General features: G+C 49.5%; 1 protein-coding gene across 2 annotated transcripts in view; it reads left to right on the forward strand.

Moving 5' to 3' along the window:
• Positions 1-18,743, forward strand: part of RAB40C (RAB40C, member RAS oncogene family) — a 37,093-nt gene that overhangs the window by 14,547 nt on the left and 3,803 nt on the right. For both annotated transcript variants that reach the window (XM_054643641.2, XM_054643642.2), the window contains 4 exons: positions 4,233-4,293; positions 6,965-7,025; positions 17,139-17,216; positions 17,619-17,841. In XM_054643641.2, coding sequence (XP_054499616.1) covers positions 4,233-4,293; positions 6,965-7,025; positions 17,139-17,216; positions 17,619-17,841 — 423 coding nt within the window. The remainder of the gene's footprint in view (positions 1-4,232; positions 4,294-6,964; positions 7,026-17,138; positions 17,217-17,618; positions 17,842-18,743) is intronic.

Here is an 18,743-nt window from a genome sequence, read left to right on the forward strand (position 1 = left end):
ACCATGTTTCAGTAGTAAATATTTATAGAGCTTTGTTCACTTGGGCTGTTTAAAGCAATTTTCCTAAAAGATCAACCTCTTTAAAGGGAGAGCATGAAATGCACATCTCCTTTGTTTTTCTCCCTTTTCCAGTGTGACTTCCAGATCCATGTACCTGCTTGGCTGCTGCCTCCTCCTTTGTGTTTTTGGTGCTCCTGCAGGTGCAGAGCAGAAGCTTGGCAGAGTGGACATACCCGTGTGTCCGAGCCACAAATTCTCAGGGGGAAAGGGAACAGCCTGATACAAAGTAGTATCAAGTGCTGGAAAAAAGTTAGCATTTCTCTTGGAGGGGTTTTACTTTTTCTATTCACATCAAGTGTCATCTTTTGGGTGAAAGCTTTAAGTAAGCTCAAGTTGGGTGTGGAGTTTTCAGGTGATACTGATGCGAAGTGTGTTGTGCTTGGCATGAGTAATTTGGAAGAGATCAGAGTTTCCTATAACACATCCTGTGAATTCCCATGGGAAAATGACTTGCTTTCTTAGGTTTTCCTTAGAGCAGCTGGCAAAAGAAAGAAACAAAGGTTTGGGATTCCCCAGAACCTTGCCCAGGAGCATGAAACCCAGCTCCATGGAGGAGAGTCAGGTGTCTGACATCAGGCTTGGTATAGCAGATCCCTCTGTGCCAGGTTGGCAGATACAGGCTTGGTACAGCAGATCCCTCTGTGCCAGGTTGGCTCTCTGCTGCAGGAACGGGGCTGGGATGGCATCAGCATAAGCAGGAGTCTAAAGCAGGGCTGGAAAAATAACACAGGAGTCGGCCTGAATGCTAAATCCCAGAGAACAGCCCAGACTTGTTCTCTGAGCCTCATTTGCTTTGTTGCATCATGGTAATATCGGTCCAGAAAGAGATCAGTTGATATAAAATAGGCTTCAAACAAGAGTGTTTTCTTTTCCCCCAGTGCTGCTGCTGCGGGGCCGGGCAGGGCTGGTTCTCTGGGCCGTGTGTGCTGCAGGGGCAGCCCGTGCTGGGGCTGGGGGCTGGCTGCAGGGGCAGCCCGTGCTGGGGCTGGCTGCAGGGGCAGCCCGTGCTGGGGCTGGGGGCTGGCTGCAGGGGCAGCCCGTGCTGGGGCTGGGGCTGGCTGCAGGGGCAGCCCGTGCTGGGGCTGGGGGCTGGCTGCAGGGGCAGCCCGTGCTGGGGCTGGGGGCTGGCTGCAGGGGCAGCCCGTGCTGGGGCTGGGGGCTGGCTGCAGGGGCAGCCCGTGCTGGGGCTGGTCCCTCGCTGGCAGGGGAGTGGGATCAAAGCCTCTCAGGCAGAGCAGTGTCCATCCCAAAATAAGCTGTGCTTGGATGTGAGCAGAGGTGATGCTCAGGTAGGGGAAACCCTGTCACCTGTAGAAAAGAAGTTCTAAAAACTTCCCTTAACTTGTGTCTGAGCTGCCTGAAATGTAAAGGTGGAGGGGCAGCCCTGGTATGGCCATGGCCATGCACTGCTGCACTGCCAGCAGCCTCAGAGCAGAGGTGGCATCTAGTGGCTGCTGTGACCCTCTGTCCCCAGATCCCTGGGACAAGGGGGGAGCCAGGGCTGAGCTTGAGCTGTGGGCTGGGCCTGGGAAAGGGAGCTTGGCTGCTCAGCTTCCCTGTGAGCTGTAAATGGGGGAGTGCCTTGGGCTGCAGCTCAGGACATGTTGTTTGTTACTGGGACTGAAATACAAGGGGCCAGTGCTGGTGTTCAGCACAGTGGTGAGTCCCATGATTTTGAGGGTACCTCCAAATTCATGCAGATTTTGTCTCACCAGGAGAGCCATGGGAGAGCTGTGCTTGTGAACTGCAGCCTAGTCAGTGCTAACGAGCTCAAATAACAGATCAAAAACAGGGAGTGCCTTTGAGCTGTCCTGATGCACTGAGTGTTTATGGAAAAGGAAGCTGAAATTTTCTCCAAAACATTGCAGTTGTGCAGATTTTTGTCTTTCATTAATGAGCTTGTAGGCAGAGTTTGCTCCAAAACCTTTTGTAAATTCAGTCATAGTCTCACTTTGGGTGTTTGCATGTTAAAAAGTGCAGAACTTTCCTCTCAGCCCATAACCAGATACCAGCTTGCTTTTAACTGGAGTGTGTGTGACCTCCTTGGGCCAGTGTATGTAACACCCAAAGACTGCTGTCCCTCTGGATTAAAGTATGTGGTGTAGTTTCAGATGAACATGGATTATTTAAAGCATTTCTCTGGTGACCAAGTCATGAGTTTTGAGGATAGGGAACCCATGTTCCTCTGGGGATGTAGGCTGGGCAGTTAGTGGGCGAGGAGCATAATGATGTCATCTGCGTATTTGACATTTCCATTAACAAGTTTCCTTCTCTTCCCAGTTTAGCTGAACCTCTCTCACTTTTAAAAGCTGTACTCAAGCAATTTGTTTCAGCTCAGCAGTGGCATTTTTGGAAGCATGTGGCCTCGGTGCCCTGAAAACTGTCCCTGTTCCCTCCCGTGGTGCTTCCATGCATCCTCCTGCTCCACCTGTGCACTGCTGGCAATGGGGGTGATCGGGACTTGCTGCTGACAGGGAGCTCTTGTGCCTAAGGAGGGGCCAGAGTCTGTCAGGATTTTGCATCTGAAACAGAGCAATGGGCTCAATTAGCCTATTCCCTAACAGGCCAGCAGATCCTGGTTCAGGAACTGGCAGAGGAAGATGTCTGGATGCTCTCTTCTGGTAGCAGAGCAGCCTTACTCCCACCACTCCTCACCATCCCTGGGGATGAGGGAGATTTATGTCTGCCTGGAAATAAATACAGATCATTCACTTGTCTCTGGAGGAAGATAAAATGTAAACTGCCTATTTTCTGTGATACAGCACTGGAAATAGTTGGAATTTAAGATAATTATCTTTATTGCTTTTTATAGCACCCTATGAAGGCTCAAATCTAATTTGTTTTTCACTAACAGGGAACTCCTGCGGATGACTCAGAAAAATCCATTTGCTTTATTGACAAACTTGTCTGTTTGGTTGTCAGGGCAGTGTTCTCCTTGCAGGAAAAGGGAAATGCAGGTCATAACACAACAGTGTGGGGTTTTAATAGATATTCAAAGTTTGATATCTGTTGGCAAGAAGAAAAACTAAAGTTGATGTAATTAGAGTGAAGTGACTCTGCTTTATTAAAAGGTTGTAAATTAGTTGATGCTTCAGTGGGTGTGCAGTAATGGTGCTCTCTGCTTTGTTTATGCAACTTCACTACACTTGAAGCTCATTAACAAGAGCTTGCCGAGAAGCTGCTTTTCCTGGGCACCTGGTGCCCCTCAGCTTTGAGAAGGAGGTGGGAGGTGCAGTTGTGTCCCTGTGCCTGGGGCTGCAGGGAATGCTGTGTTCCATGTGGTTTGGGCCTGTTGCTTGCAAGGGGAGTTGTTCTTTTCAAACTTTTCAGTCCGACTGTGAGACAGGCTCCCAGTTTTAACAAATTTCTGATGTGTCTGAAGGTAGTGGACACCCCTTGTGTGAGTGAGTTGCATGCCAGCACAGCTGGTGGTTGTGGTTTGTGGGGTTTCTGCTGTTCAGTGCTGGGGCTCTGTGAAAAGCAAAAGCAGATGTCTGTGCTGCTTCTCAGCCCTTCACAAGGGAGGAGTGTGTCCTGCCTTACCTGGCCCCCTGTGATCCACACCCCAGAGCTGCTCAGAAGGAGGGACAGCAATCTTTGGACAGCCTTCCTGTAATCTCTCCCAAAATGGCCTGTTGCTGCGGGCAGTGGTGTTTGAGAAATGCTGGGACTGCAGGCTGATGTAGCAGAGATGTATCGAAATTGTTTCTGTCCGTTCACCCCCTAGCAGTCCAATTTATCACTGCCTTGTGGGATAATGCTACAAATCACTGAATCTCAGAGAATCATGGAGTGACTTGGGCTAGAAGGAACCCTGAAGCTCACCTTGTTCCATCCCCTGTGCCATGGTCAAGGGCACCTTCCTAGGTTGCTCTAAGCCCCATCCAACTTCTACAGCTCAAGTTCTGAGCGGTTTAAAACCACAATGAAGAAGTCAGAAGCAATGTAGGGGATAACTGTGTTTTCAGGGAGGAGGGATAGAGCTCCACAGAGCTGCCTTTGCCATGGAGCAGAAGTCTGTTCCTGTCAGGTCTCTGTAGCTCTCCTCAAAGAGGAGAAAACATCCCTTTAGGAAACATGAAATGAGAGCTCCATGTGGGCAGAGCAAGGTTCTTGTGCATCTCTGAAGATGTTCTCAGAGTTTGCTCAGCTTTTCATTGCTTTTCTTTCAGGAATTGACTACAAGACCACTACTATCCTGTTGGATGGCAGAAGGGTCAAGCTGGAACTCTGGTGAGTGTTCTGAGCCTCTCTAACCAAACCCTGGGAGCTCAGGCCAGGTGAGCAGGGACACGGGGCCAGGGGACGCTGTACCGGGCTGTGGAGAGCGTGGACCATCCCTGAGGGTGTGGTGGGACTTCCTGGCTGTTCTTACCAGAAAGTTACTCTGGCAAACAAGATTCCTTTCTGTCAGTTAAGTAGCACAAACACCATGCTGCTCTTTGCTGGAATAGTCTGAATTCAGTCATTGTCTGTCATAACTGACCATTTTCACTGTTACTCTGCACTTGAGATCCCACCTCTAGTTCTCTTGTCCAGAGCACCTGGCACAAGAAGCACATGGATATGTTAGAACAGGTTCAGAGGAGGCCATGAAGATGCTCCAAGGGCTGGAGCCCCTCTGCTCTGCAGCCAGGCTGGGAGAGCTGGGGGTGCTCACCTGGAGAGGAGAAGGCTCCAGGGACACCTCAGAGCCCCTTGCAGGGCCTAAAGGGGCTCCAGGAGAGCTGGAGAGGGACTGGGGACAGGGACCTGGATTGACAGGACAAGGGGGAATGACTTCTCTTTGGCAGGGATAGATTGGGCATGAATTGTTCCCTGTGAGGGTGGGCAGGCCCTGGCACAGGGTGCCCAGAGCAGCTGGGGCTGCCCCTGGATCCCTGGCAGTGCCCAGGGCCAGGTTGGATGGGGCTTGGAACACCCTGGGGTGGTGGAAGGTGTCCCTGCCATGGCAGGGGTGGAACTGGTTGGTGTATAAAAACCCTTCCAACCAAACTATAACATCATTCTGTGTTCCTGTACTGCTCTTGATCACTGAGGGACTGGTATTGTTTTGGAAGCAATACTGGATTTTGCTGATATCCAAGGATGAGAAATAGAAACAAAAGGAAAGTAGAAGAATAAAGCAGGTGAAACCCTTGGTCCCTCAGCAGCTGGATGTTTCTCAATGCCTTGAGTAGAAAATGAAAACAAGCAGTGAAGAGGCATCACTGCATCAGGGTAGGGTGAACCCCTGGGGAGCAGGACTGACTGGAGTGACCAGACCCTGGGACACAGATGGAGAACCCTGCATGGGAGGTAACCCCTGCCTTATCTGTCAGCACCGGAGGGACAGCTGGAGTCCTTCTGGCTGAGCTTTGTCTGACTTGCTGAGGAGCTGACACAGCAGTCTGTGGAGATGAAAGAGGAAAGGAAGGACAGGATAGGTTGTCCCTCCCCTGGTTTTCACACAGATCTGGGAATTAGGGAATGACACAGGTCCTAAAACATGGAGTTAAATATCCCCTTAGAAATGCTTGGGTCAAGTAACAGGAATATTAGTAACATGTGTGAATTGTTAAATAGGAATGAACTCCATGTTCTAAGCCTCAGTGACTGACTCTAACAGTGTGTAGTTTGGTGGTTTAATTACACCCCTGCTCTTTGAAGCTGAATGTCCTCATTTTTCTTACAAAAAAGAACAGAAGCAGCTAATTTATCTCTTCTAGCCCCCATGTTTTTATGTGCCACTTGCATTCTTGTCTCTCTTGTAAGATACCTATTTTAACATTTCAGCCCCAGGTGTGTAATAACTTAATGCTTCCCTTTTGAAACCATCTTTATATAATGTAATTCTTGAGCTGGAGAACAGCAAAGAAACTGAAAAGCTGATAACACTGATAGATGATGCCTTAGTGTAATCTTTTACCATTACTTACCCAGTATTTGATTGTTGAGGGAGAATGACATGTAAGCACAGGTTGTTAGATTGATGTCCAGGATCCTACAAAGCTTTACATCTGAAAAAATGGCTGTCCTGCACGTGAGGTCAGTATGTTTTTTCTAGAGCTGCAAATCTGGGGCTGAGGGGTTCCTCAGCCTTTTCAGTGGTCATTAAAGTGTCTTTTATCCTGGCCCAGGGAATAGATTTGAGAAACACCACAACGTGTCTCTGATTAGCCTGACACATTTCAGTATATCCTGGTTAAATCAGAGTGCTGGACTCTGGTGTCTTGTTCCAGAAGGGCACTGAGAGGTGCTGGCAGTGTTGTCAAACTTAGTTGCACCTTGTCCAGACAAGACAAGTTATAGTGATTGAAAAGCCCCTTATTGGCACAGTGGTCTAGAAACACTGTACCCACTCCTGATCCTCAGCTTTCTGTAGGGTATATAGACCAGGTCTGTCAGGGATCTGGCTATAAAGAGAATTCCAAGAGAATTCCCCTTATTTTGGTTAAAATGTAGTGGGAAAACAGGTGAAGCCTAGTGCAAGGCAATTTCTCCTCCTGTGAGTGGTCATATTTAGGTTGGCTGTTCTCCATGGCTGGGAGACCTCTGCAGACTCACCCTGACTTTGAACTCCTGTGGACTGAAGGGAACTAGGCAGAAAATGCTTTGCCCAAGGGAGTAAAATGACTTATACCCTCACACATCATCCAGTAGTGCTGCAGCCCAAGATTTGGGCTTGTATCTTCTCCATGGGAAGCACAATGACAATGACAACCTGTACCCAAAGGTGGAGATGTATCCACCAGGTCTTCCCCAGAAGAACCCACTATGCAGAGGACTTTGGGTACCCTGCCTGTCCTAAAGATCTGACAAGATCAACCCTGATTTTAATTTTATTTCTTTATGGCCAGCAGGAGATGTGCAGTATGGGAATCAATTCTCCACATCTCATAGCTGTAACTTTTCTGTGTTTTAGGGACACCTCAGGGCAAGGAAGATTTTGCACTATTTTCAGATCCTACTCCAGGGGAGCCCAGGTAAGTGCTGCTCTCAGGGCTTCGATGGAACACATATGCTTGAACTTTAGGCTGTGTAAATCTTTCCTGCCATAGTAAAGAGCTCTGAAGAGGAATGCTCTGATCACCAAAAGGATCTCTGTAGATGACAAGAGACACTCAGTGTTGTCATGTTGCCTGGGATTCTGTTCTTATGAAGTGGTGGGAGAGAAGGGAGTGAATGGCAGACTTTGCTAAACTCCTACAGAAAAGGTCTGTGCAGACAATATTCAGTCTTAATTTCTAGAGGAGGGCTGAGAGGTCGTTAGGGAGGATGAGGCAATTCTCGCTCTAGATCTGCCTCAGCTTTAATGTGGGAGCTCCTACTTTCTGAGGTTTTTAAAATTTGTTTAAATATGGCACTGGCTTTCCCAGTGGAGTTCTTCCAGTCTGTGTTGCTTTCGAGTCAGTTCCAAAAATAGGGGTGGCTCCTACTTGCGTGTTTGAGGCAGACTTGAAACTAGAGCAGCTCAATTGGAACATAAAGTATGTGTGTTCCTCAAAACATGAGGCAGAGTGTTACATTTTGACTTTCTCCTTTGGGCCCTGCTCCAGAATAACATCAAGATCCTCAACAGCACAAAAATCTTGTGGTGCTCTGGAAAATTGCTGTTTAATAGTGCTTTCTGACAGTTCTGTTGTTGTCCTTTTAGTAGCATGGCAGGGTCCTTCCAGGATAAAGTTTACCTAAGTTAAATGAGTTACTTTATTTTCCTTATTGTTTTCAAGTTGGAAAGCTTTGGAGAAAATTCCTCCTCTGTTAGACAGTAGGAGTCAGAAGCTGTCTGTCAGCCTCCTAAGCAGGCCAGTATCCTGGGAGATTCCCAGCCTTTGGGAAACATTGTACTTCTACTCAAGCTCTTACCACTTTTGGCTTTTTGCTCCTTGTATCTGTAGACCTTTGCTTTGCTAACTGGCAAAATCTATGTTGTTCTCTTTCTCTGACTTCCTGCAAATTCACTTGTGCTGTAGACATAGGAGCACCTCACCTGGAGTGCACTGTTGAGATCTCCCCATGTCCTGTTTATTCATGTTAGTGCACATCTCTGGTGGTCTGGGTGCTTTGAGGCAGCTCCTTTGAAGCAGACGCCAATTTCCTGGTGCTTGTAGAAAAGTACAAGGCAAGGAGAGTTGGAGTTCTGCAGTGGGAGAGTGTGGGATCTCCTGTTCACATGTTCAGTCCCGTGTCTGAGTTTCTTTCAGCTTCTACATTTCATTTTCTTTCAGCCTTTACTACTTTTCAGAAAAATCTGGAACCCCTGTCACATAATCACAGTTTGCTTTGGAAGGGACCTTAAGGCTCATCTCATTCCAAGCCCCTCCCATCTGCAGGGACACCCTCCACTGGACCAGTGTGCTCCAAGCCCCATCCAGCCTGGCCTTGAGCACTTCCAGGGATCAGGAATCCACAACCTTCTCATGGAACCTGTGGGCTTGAGGCCATGTTGCTTCCCTCACCAGTTAAAAGTGAACAGAACTGGTCAGTGTGGTTTTCTGGTGACCACAGAACTTGTCTTTGGTCAGGCTCTTTCTAAGACCTTGCTGTGTCAGATCAAACTGGGAATGGAAAGCAGCAGCTACTGTGTCCAGGAATGTCAGCTGGGAGCTTTTAGGCCTGTGTGCAGCCACTGTGCACTGTGGTTACTCCCCTTGCTGTGACCTGGGAGCTCCTCAGAGCAAGTGTCTTGGCAGAGACACTGCACCCTCAGAGCCTGAGCCCATACACCAGACCTTGCACCTGCTGCTGCCACAGGGCAAACTGGGGCACAGGGCAAAGCTGAAATGAGCAGTGATGAGAACTCTCCAGTTGGATGGGGAGAGGGACACACATCTGTCTGGAACCTGCATGGAGCTGTGAGGCACTGGCACAGCACCTCCATGTGATTCCTGCAGCCTGGTCTCCCTGGACACTACATTTGGGTGCCACAAGGTGTCGTGTACCTGGCTGCCCACAGGCTTGAAAGGGATTGATTTTCTCTTCCTTCCTCAAAGTGAAGCTCTTGACCTTCTTCAGCTCTCTTTATCAGTATTGCTGGAGGAACTCTCACCTGAACATCAGCAAGGTTTGCCTCATCCATCTCAATGCCTACCCCTCTTCCCAAGGAGTCTGAGAGACAGTGAACCTCATCAGCCAGGCAGGGGGACCTCTAGTGGGAGTGCTTTATAGAACCATGGAATCCCTAAGGTTGAAAAAGCCCTCTGAGATCATCGAGCCAAACCAGGAACCCAGCACTGCCAAGGCCCAGCTAAACCATGTCTGTCAGCACCACATTCTACGTGGATTTTTTTAACAGCTCCAGGGATGGTGACTCCACCAGGGCACTGGACAGCCTGTGCCAATGCCTGACCACCCTTTTAGTGAAGAAATTACCCCAAAATGCAATCTAAACCTCCCCTAGAACAACTTGAGGTTGCTTCTTCTCACGCTGTCACTTGTTACCTGGGAGAAGAGACCAATCCCCACCTGACTCCCTCCTCCTTTCAGGAAGTGTAGACAGCAATTCACTGCTGAATGCTGGGGAATGGAGCTCCCTTGCACAGCAAGGTGTAGCTCATACCTTTGCCTCAACACTGCCCTCTGCTTGTGCAACAAAGGCCTTTTCCAAAGTGCTGTTGTGATGCCTTAATCCTGGTCTGCCCAAACAGTCAATGCTTAAAAGCGGCAAACCAGCCCTAAGGAGCAAGGCTGCCTAGGATGAGGAGAGGTAATTCCCAAGGGAAGTCTCTCCAGGCCCTCTGGAAGTGCCCAGGAGATGAGCACAAGGAAAGTGCCTCTTGAAAATGCCTGGAGTCCTTGTACAGTCTTCTCCAGGTGGCTCAGAGTAAAACTCAGATTGTTTTCAGCCACAAGTGGTTGGCTCCCATGTGATGTTCCAGTGTTATTCCTGTATTAACAGGAATACAGATACCATGTCTCTTAAATAACTCACCACAACTTTCAGTGGAAGAAGAAAATATCTAAATTTATACTCTGAATGGTTAACCAAAGTAAGAGGACTGTTTATTTTGAATAACAAATGCCTGTGTGACTGCAAGGGTGGACTTCCAACACCTCCAGTTATTTTCAGTATGCAGAAGCTGACTTCTTCTGGCATGGCCTTAGCATAAATACAGCATAACCTATGTGGTCTTGGCAGAGAAACACAGAAATGCTTCTGAGTTCTCTGATTTAGAATTATGGAATGGTTTGGGTTGGAAGGGACCTTAAAGCCCATCCCATTCCACCCCCTGCCATGTCCAGGGACACCTCCCACTGTCCCAGGCTGCTCCAAGCCCTGTCCAGCCTGGCCTTGGGCACTGCCAGGGATCCAGGGGCAGCCCCAGCTGCTCTGGGCACCCTGTGCCAGGGCCTGCCCACCCTCACAGGGAACAATTCCTAATTCCCAAGATCCCATCCATCCCTGCCCTCTGGCAGTGGGAGCCATTCCCTGTGTCCTGTCCCTCCATGCCTTGTCCCCAGTCCCTCTCCAGCTCTCCTGGAGCCCCTTTAGGCCCTGCAAGGGGCTCTGAGGTGTCCCTGGAGCCTTCTCCTCTCCAGGTGAGCACCCCCAGCTCTCCCAGCCTGGCTGCAGAGCAGAGGGGCTCCAGCCCTTGGAGCATCTCCATGGGCTCCCCTGGACTGTTACAAGATGCCCACATCCCTCTCATGTTGGAGGCCCCAGAGCTGAGTGCAGTACTCCAGGTGAGGCCTCCAGGATGTATTCAGGCCTGTGTGCTGCAGTGGCTTCTTAGCTGCAGCTGTTTGCTTTCCTTTCTACTGTGTTGGAATCATCAGACTTGAAGACTTCTGCTGTAGGAAGGCTGACACAAATCCCCTTGAAGGCAAGAGAAACACCTTATTGAAACTAAAAGCCAACAGCTCAGGAAGAACAAATCCAGCAGAGGAAAGAGGTGCCAGCGTGGGAAAAGCTGTGTTTGCAAGTTCAGTGTGATATTTGTACAAGAACAGATTGGTGTAAACTGGCCTTGAGCACCTTCATGCTGAGAATTAGTGGAAGGTTCTCACTGAGTAGAGGACTAAAGAGCTCAAGAGGAGCTTGAAGAATGAGGTTCCAGAGAGGACTTGTACAGCTTGGCTGTGAGAACAGGAGGCTGGCTCAGCAGCCTGGCAGCCCTTACCCAGGTCTGAATAGCCAGTGCTTAAGAGAATACTTGGTATGAAAAGTACCTCCAAGCCAGGGAAGCATGCCTGACTTTCCCAAACACTCTTTATTGTTTCTCAAGTTTGGTGATAAAACTGAATTTTCTGAAGTAGACCCTGGAGAGGTTGCAACATGGAAAAACAGTCTCCAGACAGTGAGCAGAGCTTCTTGGGAGTTCTTTTTTCCCTCATGGCACAGCCTGGTGCAGTGCTCAGGCTGAACTTCTGGCTGGTCCCTCCCCAGGGAAAGGACTCGAGTACCTTGATGCCTTCCCCAGTTTCACCTCCACACCACTGGCCTGGGTCCCAAGCCATGTGACTTTCACATTCAGCAGGAGCTTCTTCCTCCTGAAATTATCTGCAGTAAAACATCCTTACTGCCCCTGATGAGCTGGCTCTGAGCAAGAACCAGCCCCTTCTTCCAGCATGATTGCCTCAGGGTTTGCTGTGAGGATCACAGGTCTGTTGCCTTCCTCCCTGCCCTGCCTTAGTAGATCTGATCTCGTCAGGGACAGAGCTCTTGGGCTCCAGGTGGAGGCTTGTGGTGCTGGTGTGCCTGGGAGCCCTGTCCTTTTCTCTTGCTTCCCTAGATGTTGAGTTTCCACTTCATCCCCTTCTCTGTTGGGTTCTGATGGGCCAGCAGGTCCTGAGCACATCACTTCAGGGTCTCCTTTTGGGGCAAAAGAGGAGCATTTGTGTCTGGGATAGCAGAGCACTGGCCTCCAGGCACAGATGGGGCAGGGGCACTGTGCAGCCAGTCATGGTGACTGCAAGGCCAGGGAGGAGGCAGAGATGGAAACCAAGTAGTGCTGTGCCCTGCAGAGCCAGCTTGGGCAGTCTGGAGCTTGCTGTGCTGCAGAAGGATTTTATGTTAATTGTCACAGCATGGGGTACAGTGAAAAGTATATTTAAGCACACCTTTAGTGTGCTTAAAGGTGCTGCAGAAACCTTTTTTGCTCTTGGACTCCTGTTCCTTTTCTGCCTGGCTTCCAGGTCTCAGTCATTGCAGCAGAGCTGGCTTGCTGATCTCGGCTGTTTGAGCAGCTGTGACTGTTCTGGCTGCTGTGAGCAAATGCAAACTATTCCAAGAGGGATCACAGAGGGGAGAAAGAGCTGTGGTGGTGCTTCCTGATCCAGCCAGGAAGAAGCAGTGTTAGGATCATTCCTGATGTCCTCATATGCCAGTGATTTAAACTGTTTCTGAAAATGTGGCTTGCCAAACTCTTCCCAGACAGTGTGATAAAATGCTCCCATCTTGCAGCAAAGCTGCAGCCCTAAAGAAATGATGAATATTGTTGAGCTTAGGCAGGTGGTTTGAGGGGCTGCTGTTTATCCTGTTCAGGGCTTCTTAGTATGCAGGAAGGTGGTGGATTTTTGGCAGCTCAGCAGACTCAGGTGTAGATTGAGCCCTCCCTTATGGCTTTTTTTGGTTACTACAAATACCTCACCTGCCTTGGGTCATTCAGACAGGATTGTCCAGCTGCTGGAGGAGCCTGCCCTGCCTGCAATACTTATCAAGAGCTCAGTGATAAATACCCCCCAGTGCTGGGAAGAGGTTTGGCAGCAGGATGTCACTGCCCATGAGCCAGCGTCAGAGGTGCCAGCTGGAAAGCCACGATCAAATGGAGATGTGAAAGAGCAGGCAGGAGACAGAGTGTTCTGGTTCCTGTCAGCACTGGACCTTCTGGTTAAGGTTTATTTCATCCTGTGGGACAGAAAATTCACTCTGAGGGGCTCTTCAGCCTTCTTCAGCAGCAGCTTTTTTCCATCAGTGGAGAATATCAGCAAGTGACACTTTCCTGGCCACCCTGTCACCTGCCTGCATTGGGCTGAGGTCCTTGGCAGTTGTGCAAGTGTTCCTAGCAGCTTCTTGTGGGCTGGAAGCCCCTAAAGCCATCTGGGAAGCCTTTTTGGACAAGCCTGCTTTGAATTGAGAGTGTGCAAGCTGATTTTCTTTTACCTTTAAAAGCTTTTTGCTTATAAACCTGGTCCAAACCTGCTGCAAGCAGGCGGAGATGATATTTCCCCACCACCACCTCAGTTACATGGACAGATCTTTGTGTAAACTCCTGCTGGAAGCAAATTGGGGTTTTGGCAGAGTAAGTGTCCACATGTGCTGCTGGATACAATGACTGGTGGTCTGTCTGTGTTCCTTGTTCGCTGTGGGAGGCACTCATGTGGAAATTTCTGTCACTGGCTGCTGAGGGTTGTGCCAATCCCAGTAGTGTGGAACAAAACCAGAGTGGCAATGAACTCTGAAAATCCAACTGTGAAAAGACCCCAGATGGATCTGGGGATGAGTCCAGTCAGCTTCTGCCTACACAGAAGCTGTAGGCAGACTGAGGAGGAAAAGAAGGAAAGCTTTTGGAGGGCTGTGAGTGGTCCAGGTCTCCTTGGTCTGAGAAGCTGAGCGTGGAGCTTTTCACTCCATACTGTGGGAACCTGGGGTACATAATGGTATAAAAGGGCTTTGTGAAACTAAAAATTGAAAGCTGTGGAGATAATAGGGTGTTGACAACCATCTAAGCACTTAGAGAACAAATTAGGCTGCAAATGGGAAACTGTTCATTTGTTGAGTTGAGGAAATTAAAATTCTGTGCATGTTATTCCAAAGGAGACTTTAAAAAAGCCTGACAGATCTTACTTGGAGCTGTCTGCAGAGATGGAGCCAGCCCCCTCCCTGTGCATGGCTGAGTGCTGTTCTCTCTGGGGCAGAAATGGCAATGACAATGGATTTGGGGTGCATGCTCTGGAAGCATGGTGTCTGCAGTGTGCCAGTGCTATTGGAAGCAGTGTGAGGTTATCTGAAGCACCAGGAGCTGGCCAGGGGTTGAGCAGCCTTCTTCCTGCCCCTGCTGAGCTGCAGCACAGCTGGGCTCCATACCCAGCTGGGCAGGATGGGGATGGAGCAAGGCAAGGGTGACTTGGCCTCGGTGTCTCCTGACCTTTGAGAAGCTTTCACGGACAGTCTGCACTCTAAATGTGGGTGCTGGAGCCATGGTGTGGCTTGGAGGCTCAGCTGACAGACAAAGGGTCATGTTTTGCATTTAGAAATCGTGGTCTCGACCTTCTACTCTGCTGAGAAAGTAGGGGAGTGTTTTTGCTGAAGTTTTATCCTTATTCCTAGTCAAAGAAGATCCAGGCAGAAGCTGCCAGCAAGTTTAAAAACTCTCTCCTCCTCAGGCATATTCCTGGCAGAAATAATCGTCACAAACTAGGTCTTGGGTCTGTTTTTCTTGGCTGAAGGAACTTGTCAATCCAGAAATGAAGCAAGTAGACTTTATTTATCTTGCTGGCCATTTGTGTTGGAAGGGGCTCATCAAACCCTTTGCTTTGTTATTTCCTGACTGTCATTAATTCTCACACACAGCCTTGGAAGCTGGAAATCAAAACAAATAGTAGAAAAATTAAAAGAAAGCTCAGAGTATTTTTTTTATATGCAATTAAAATGTGATGTATCCTGGTAGTAGGTATTTCCAGATTGGGTCCTTGAGAAGCAGTATCTTTGGTTTTGTGGCATTTTTAAATTACATAAAATCATTACTTCCTTCTTATTTTTCCTCTCTAAATCTAGGAGAAACTGATCCTTTTCTTCTCCAAAACAAAAACAACCTCCATTTCTTTTGATTATGAAGTTTCTGGACTGTCCTAGAAATGAGACTACAAAAAATTAAGGAGTCTAAGTAGGAGCTCCAGAGTTTCCTTGAAGGAAACTGAAGATGCTTCCCCCACCCCACAGATACTTCTACCATTATGTAAACTCACCTTCAGGTCCTACAGAACAGCCTCAAACCCAGACTTTGAAGGGATTGCTCTTTGTTTTAGACTGTCAAACATGAAGCCAACCCATCTGGCTTGCCTTTTGTGCCCTCTGTCCTTCTATTTTTGTGCATTTGAGCCTTTCCGTGGGGGTACAAGTGCAGATGTGGGGATGCTGGAGGGCTAGCGAGGACAGAAAAAACAAACTTCACCTGGAGAGGGACTGCCTGGGGTGGCAGCAGTGGGCAGGGAGGCTGGGGATGCAGCTCAACAATCAGAATTGTTCTGCAAGGGAGAATCTGAATTGTTATAAAATGATAAAATTGGTCAGGCTCTGAGAGCTGCTTATTTCAGAAGAGCTGAGGGAAAGGCAGACAAGGTCGAGGCACACCCGGTGCATTCTGAGAATGGCTGCTGTTCCATGAGGGGGGAGCAGTGCCAGTGCCAGCTCCAGATGTGACTTTATTGAGGATTCAGGTGCCTTTGTGGCCCAGATGCCAGTTTTATCATTCCTGTGTGCTTCACATTTCATGTTAATGGGGTTTTTTTTTGTATAATTGAGGTATATCATACACAGAGCTTCTGCACAGCTCCTCTCAGGGGCACAACCACAGGGGCTGGCAGCAGCAGGGACTGTAGAGCTGGGGTGTGGGAGGACCGGGTAGCTTGTGTTTCCCATCTGTGTAGCACACCTTTCATTTCAGTGGGAAAAGGAGCAGCTCCACAGGTACATGAGGGTGCTCCATGGTCCCTGACTCGTCCCAGGGCTGATGCTGGGAGTGTCTCAGCTCTCTCCTTCCCCCTGCTCAATCCATAGAGAGGACTGGGCTGAAAGCTGAGACCTTCCTTTGCCAATTTAAGATCTCTGCCTGTGCTGGGGCTTTGCTATGGGGGATGGCTGTTCCTGGAGAATACCCCTGATCCAGGGAAGGCTGATTCTGCAGAACCTGGTGTTCAGTGGTCTGGTTTGGTTTGCCCTTAGTCTTGCTGCTGCTGGGTTCCTTTTCATCCAGCACTGCCTTCCCAGCTGGGTTCCTCCTCTCTCTGCACAGCATCATCTCCTCCTCCCTAGTTCCCATTCCAGGCATCTTGTACTGTGATTCTGCCAAGTCAGCTTGGAGTGCCTGTTGTCACTTGGAATGTCTTTTATTGCAAAGAAGAGTGACAAGAAGTCAGAAAAATAATGGGAGGGTTGCAGAAAGGCTTTGCTGAGGACAATTCCATAAATGCTGTCTGTGCCCAACTGGTACCAAGCAGCAGCTCCTGACTTGTGTGCCTGCAGGGCCAGGCACAGCCTACTTTCCTTGTGTCTGTCCTCAGAAATACTCAGATTCAAGAGAAGCTCATTTGCTGGAAGATGCCGTGGACCTGAGTGATGGCCAGCAGTCTGGCCATGCTCCTGGGTCCTGCCAGCCCAGCTTGGGCTGAGATGGAGACTCCTCAGAGCTGCCTCTTGTCTTTCCTGCCTGTGCTGCTGCCAGCACCACGTGCTGCACCTCAGGAGGTGACTGGGAAGCAAGTCATGGATGTGGTATTCAGGGACAGTGGATGTCAACGTGAGGATGCTGTAGGTACCTCTGGCAGGTTCTCTGCCAGCATGGCAGTGACAGTGAGAAACACCTTCAGTGAAGTCTGGATGGATCCCGGTCCTGAGAGCTCAGTCTGTGGAGATACTGTGGTGCTTATGAGCATTGTTCATCTTCTTCCTTGTCAGCAAAGGGCTCACAGTGACACAGGCTCTGGAGAAGAGGGGTGTGCTTGAAAATTCCTTGCTGTCCTGCTGCCACCTCACCACTGACTGCAGCTGTTCTGTGTAAGGGGATAGAAACAAAAGGTGTGTTTCTGCCTCAGCAAGTTTGTATAGGAGTAGTGACAGGAGAAGGGTGTGTTTTGCTCCTCCAGATACAGCCACCAAGGCAGTTCCTCCTCCTGTGTAGAGACTGCAGCTCTGGAAATTATTTGGCAGATACCAGAGCCAAAACAGGATTAAAATGTTCCCTAATGACCTGGGACTGCATTAGAACAGCCCTGTTGTCTCAATTTTTGCCCCATCAGCACACAAATGGTGCAGCTGGAGCAATATTCTGTCACTTTGCTTCTTGGTTTCTGCCTGGGGGGGTCTGTCAGGGGTGTCCTGCCCCTTTGATGTTGCCTACTATGAAACTTCCTGATTGCTTCTGATTGTATTCCACCAGGGAATTCTCTTGGTGTACGACATCACTAATCGCTGGTCCTTTGATGGGATAGACCGATGGATAAAGGAAATAGATGAGGTGAGTGAATGGAGGAACACATGCAATGATCTACAGCAGAGACATGGGGAGGTATCACCCAAGGTGTTACCTGACATGGGGACAGGAACAGCTCTGCTGTGGAGGGGACATGATGGCAGTGCAGTCAAAAGTGGAGCAAAGCAATAAGTGTCTGCCCTCCATCTCTGTGTAAATCTGGAGTAGTAGGAAATGACTCAGGAATGATCAAAAAAAGACAGGAAAAGTTCCCTCAGAAATGAATGGACTGGGAGGTGACAAATTAGTTGTCCCCACCACAGAGAGGTGCTGCTGGGCAGTCCCTCGGCCACAGAGCAGCTTCTGTTTGTTTTCCCTTGGCTGCTATTGCAGCTAAGCAGAACGCTGGGTGTAGCCGTGATTTCTTCACCTCTTTCCTTGCTCCAGCACGCCCCAGGTGTCCCTCGGATCCTGGTGGGGAACAGGCTGCACCTGGCCTTCAAGCGGCAGGTGCCGACGGAGCAGGCGCGCGCCTACGCCGAGAAGAACTGCATGACCTTCTTCGAGGTGAGCCCCCTGTGCAACTTCAACGTCATCGAGTCCTTCACGGAGCTGTCCCGCATCGTCCTCATGCGGCACGGCATGGAGAAGATCTGGAGACCCAACCGAGGTCAGTGGGCAGGAGGGTGCTCGGGGGGAGCCCTGGGGCCGGGGCTGTGGAGCTGTGGGAGCTGCACCCACCAGATGTAGGGGAATGCCTCAAGCCAGACAAGCTGAAGCTGAGCCAGGAGCTGCCTGTGCTGGCGTAGGGATGGGCAGCTCCAGAGGGCAGTTCAGCATGTCTGGGACCTGAAGTGCTCTGGGGCATCCTCTGCCTTTCCACTTACTCTGGATGAGGCTGAGGGCAAATAAGCTCCCACATTGAAAGTACTTCAATCAAACAGCTGTGTGGGATAAATCCAAAGTAAGCACCTCACTCCTTGTCCTTGCCTGAGCCTGTCTTCTTCATTTTGGAGGGAAGCAGAGTGTGCCCAAGGAGCTGAAAGGGACTAAATCTCATCCCTGCTGTCAGCATGCAGCAGTGGGCTGGGTTATTCCATATATCCAGGCATGTGTGCCACAAGGAGGGAAACCACAAGCAGATTCCATGTTACATCTCAGCCTGTTGAGTTTGAAGCAGAGTAATCTCACTTCCCACGTTATTCCTGGCTGGAGGTAGCAGTGTGTCCCACTGCAGTCTGAGCAGCAGCAGATCTGTGTTCCTGGGGTGACCTGCTCTCGTATGGACCTTCAGCCCCTGCTCACCAGGTTGAGAACATCCTGTTTGCCAGCCCCAGTCACCAGATTTTCTGCCTGGGCTCCTGTCCCCAACCTGGCTGCTGTGCCATGGTCTGCAGGTCACAGGGATGGTGGGCAGGGATGGGCTGAATGCACAGACCTTTCCTGCATCTTTTCCAGAGGATTTGTGACTGCAGACTGCCTGCTTGGGAATAGAAAGGGCAAAAGGAAACAGCCTCAAATTGTGCCAGAGGAGGTTTAGATTAGACATTAAGGGAAATTTCCTCACAAAAA

This window comes from Agelaius phoeniceus, chromosome 16, assembly GCF_051311805.1.
Source record: "Agelaius phoeniceus isolate bAgePho1 chromosome 16, bAgePho1.hap1, whole genome shotgun sequence".
Classification (NCBI taxonomy): Eukaryota; Metazoa; Chordata; class Aves; order Passeriformes; family Icteridae; genus Agelaius; species Agelaius phoeniceus.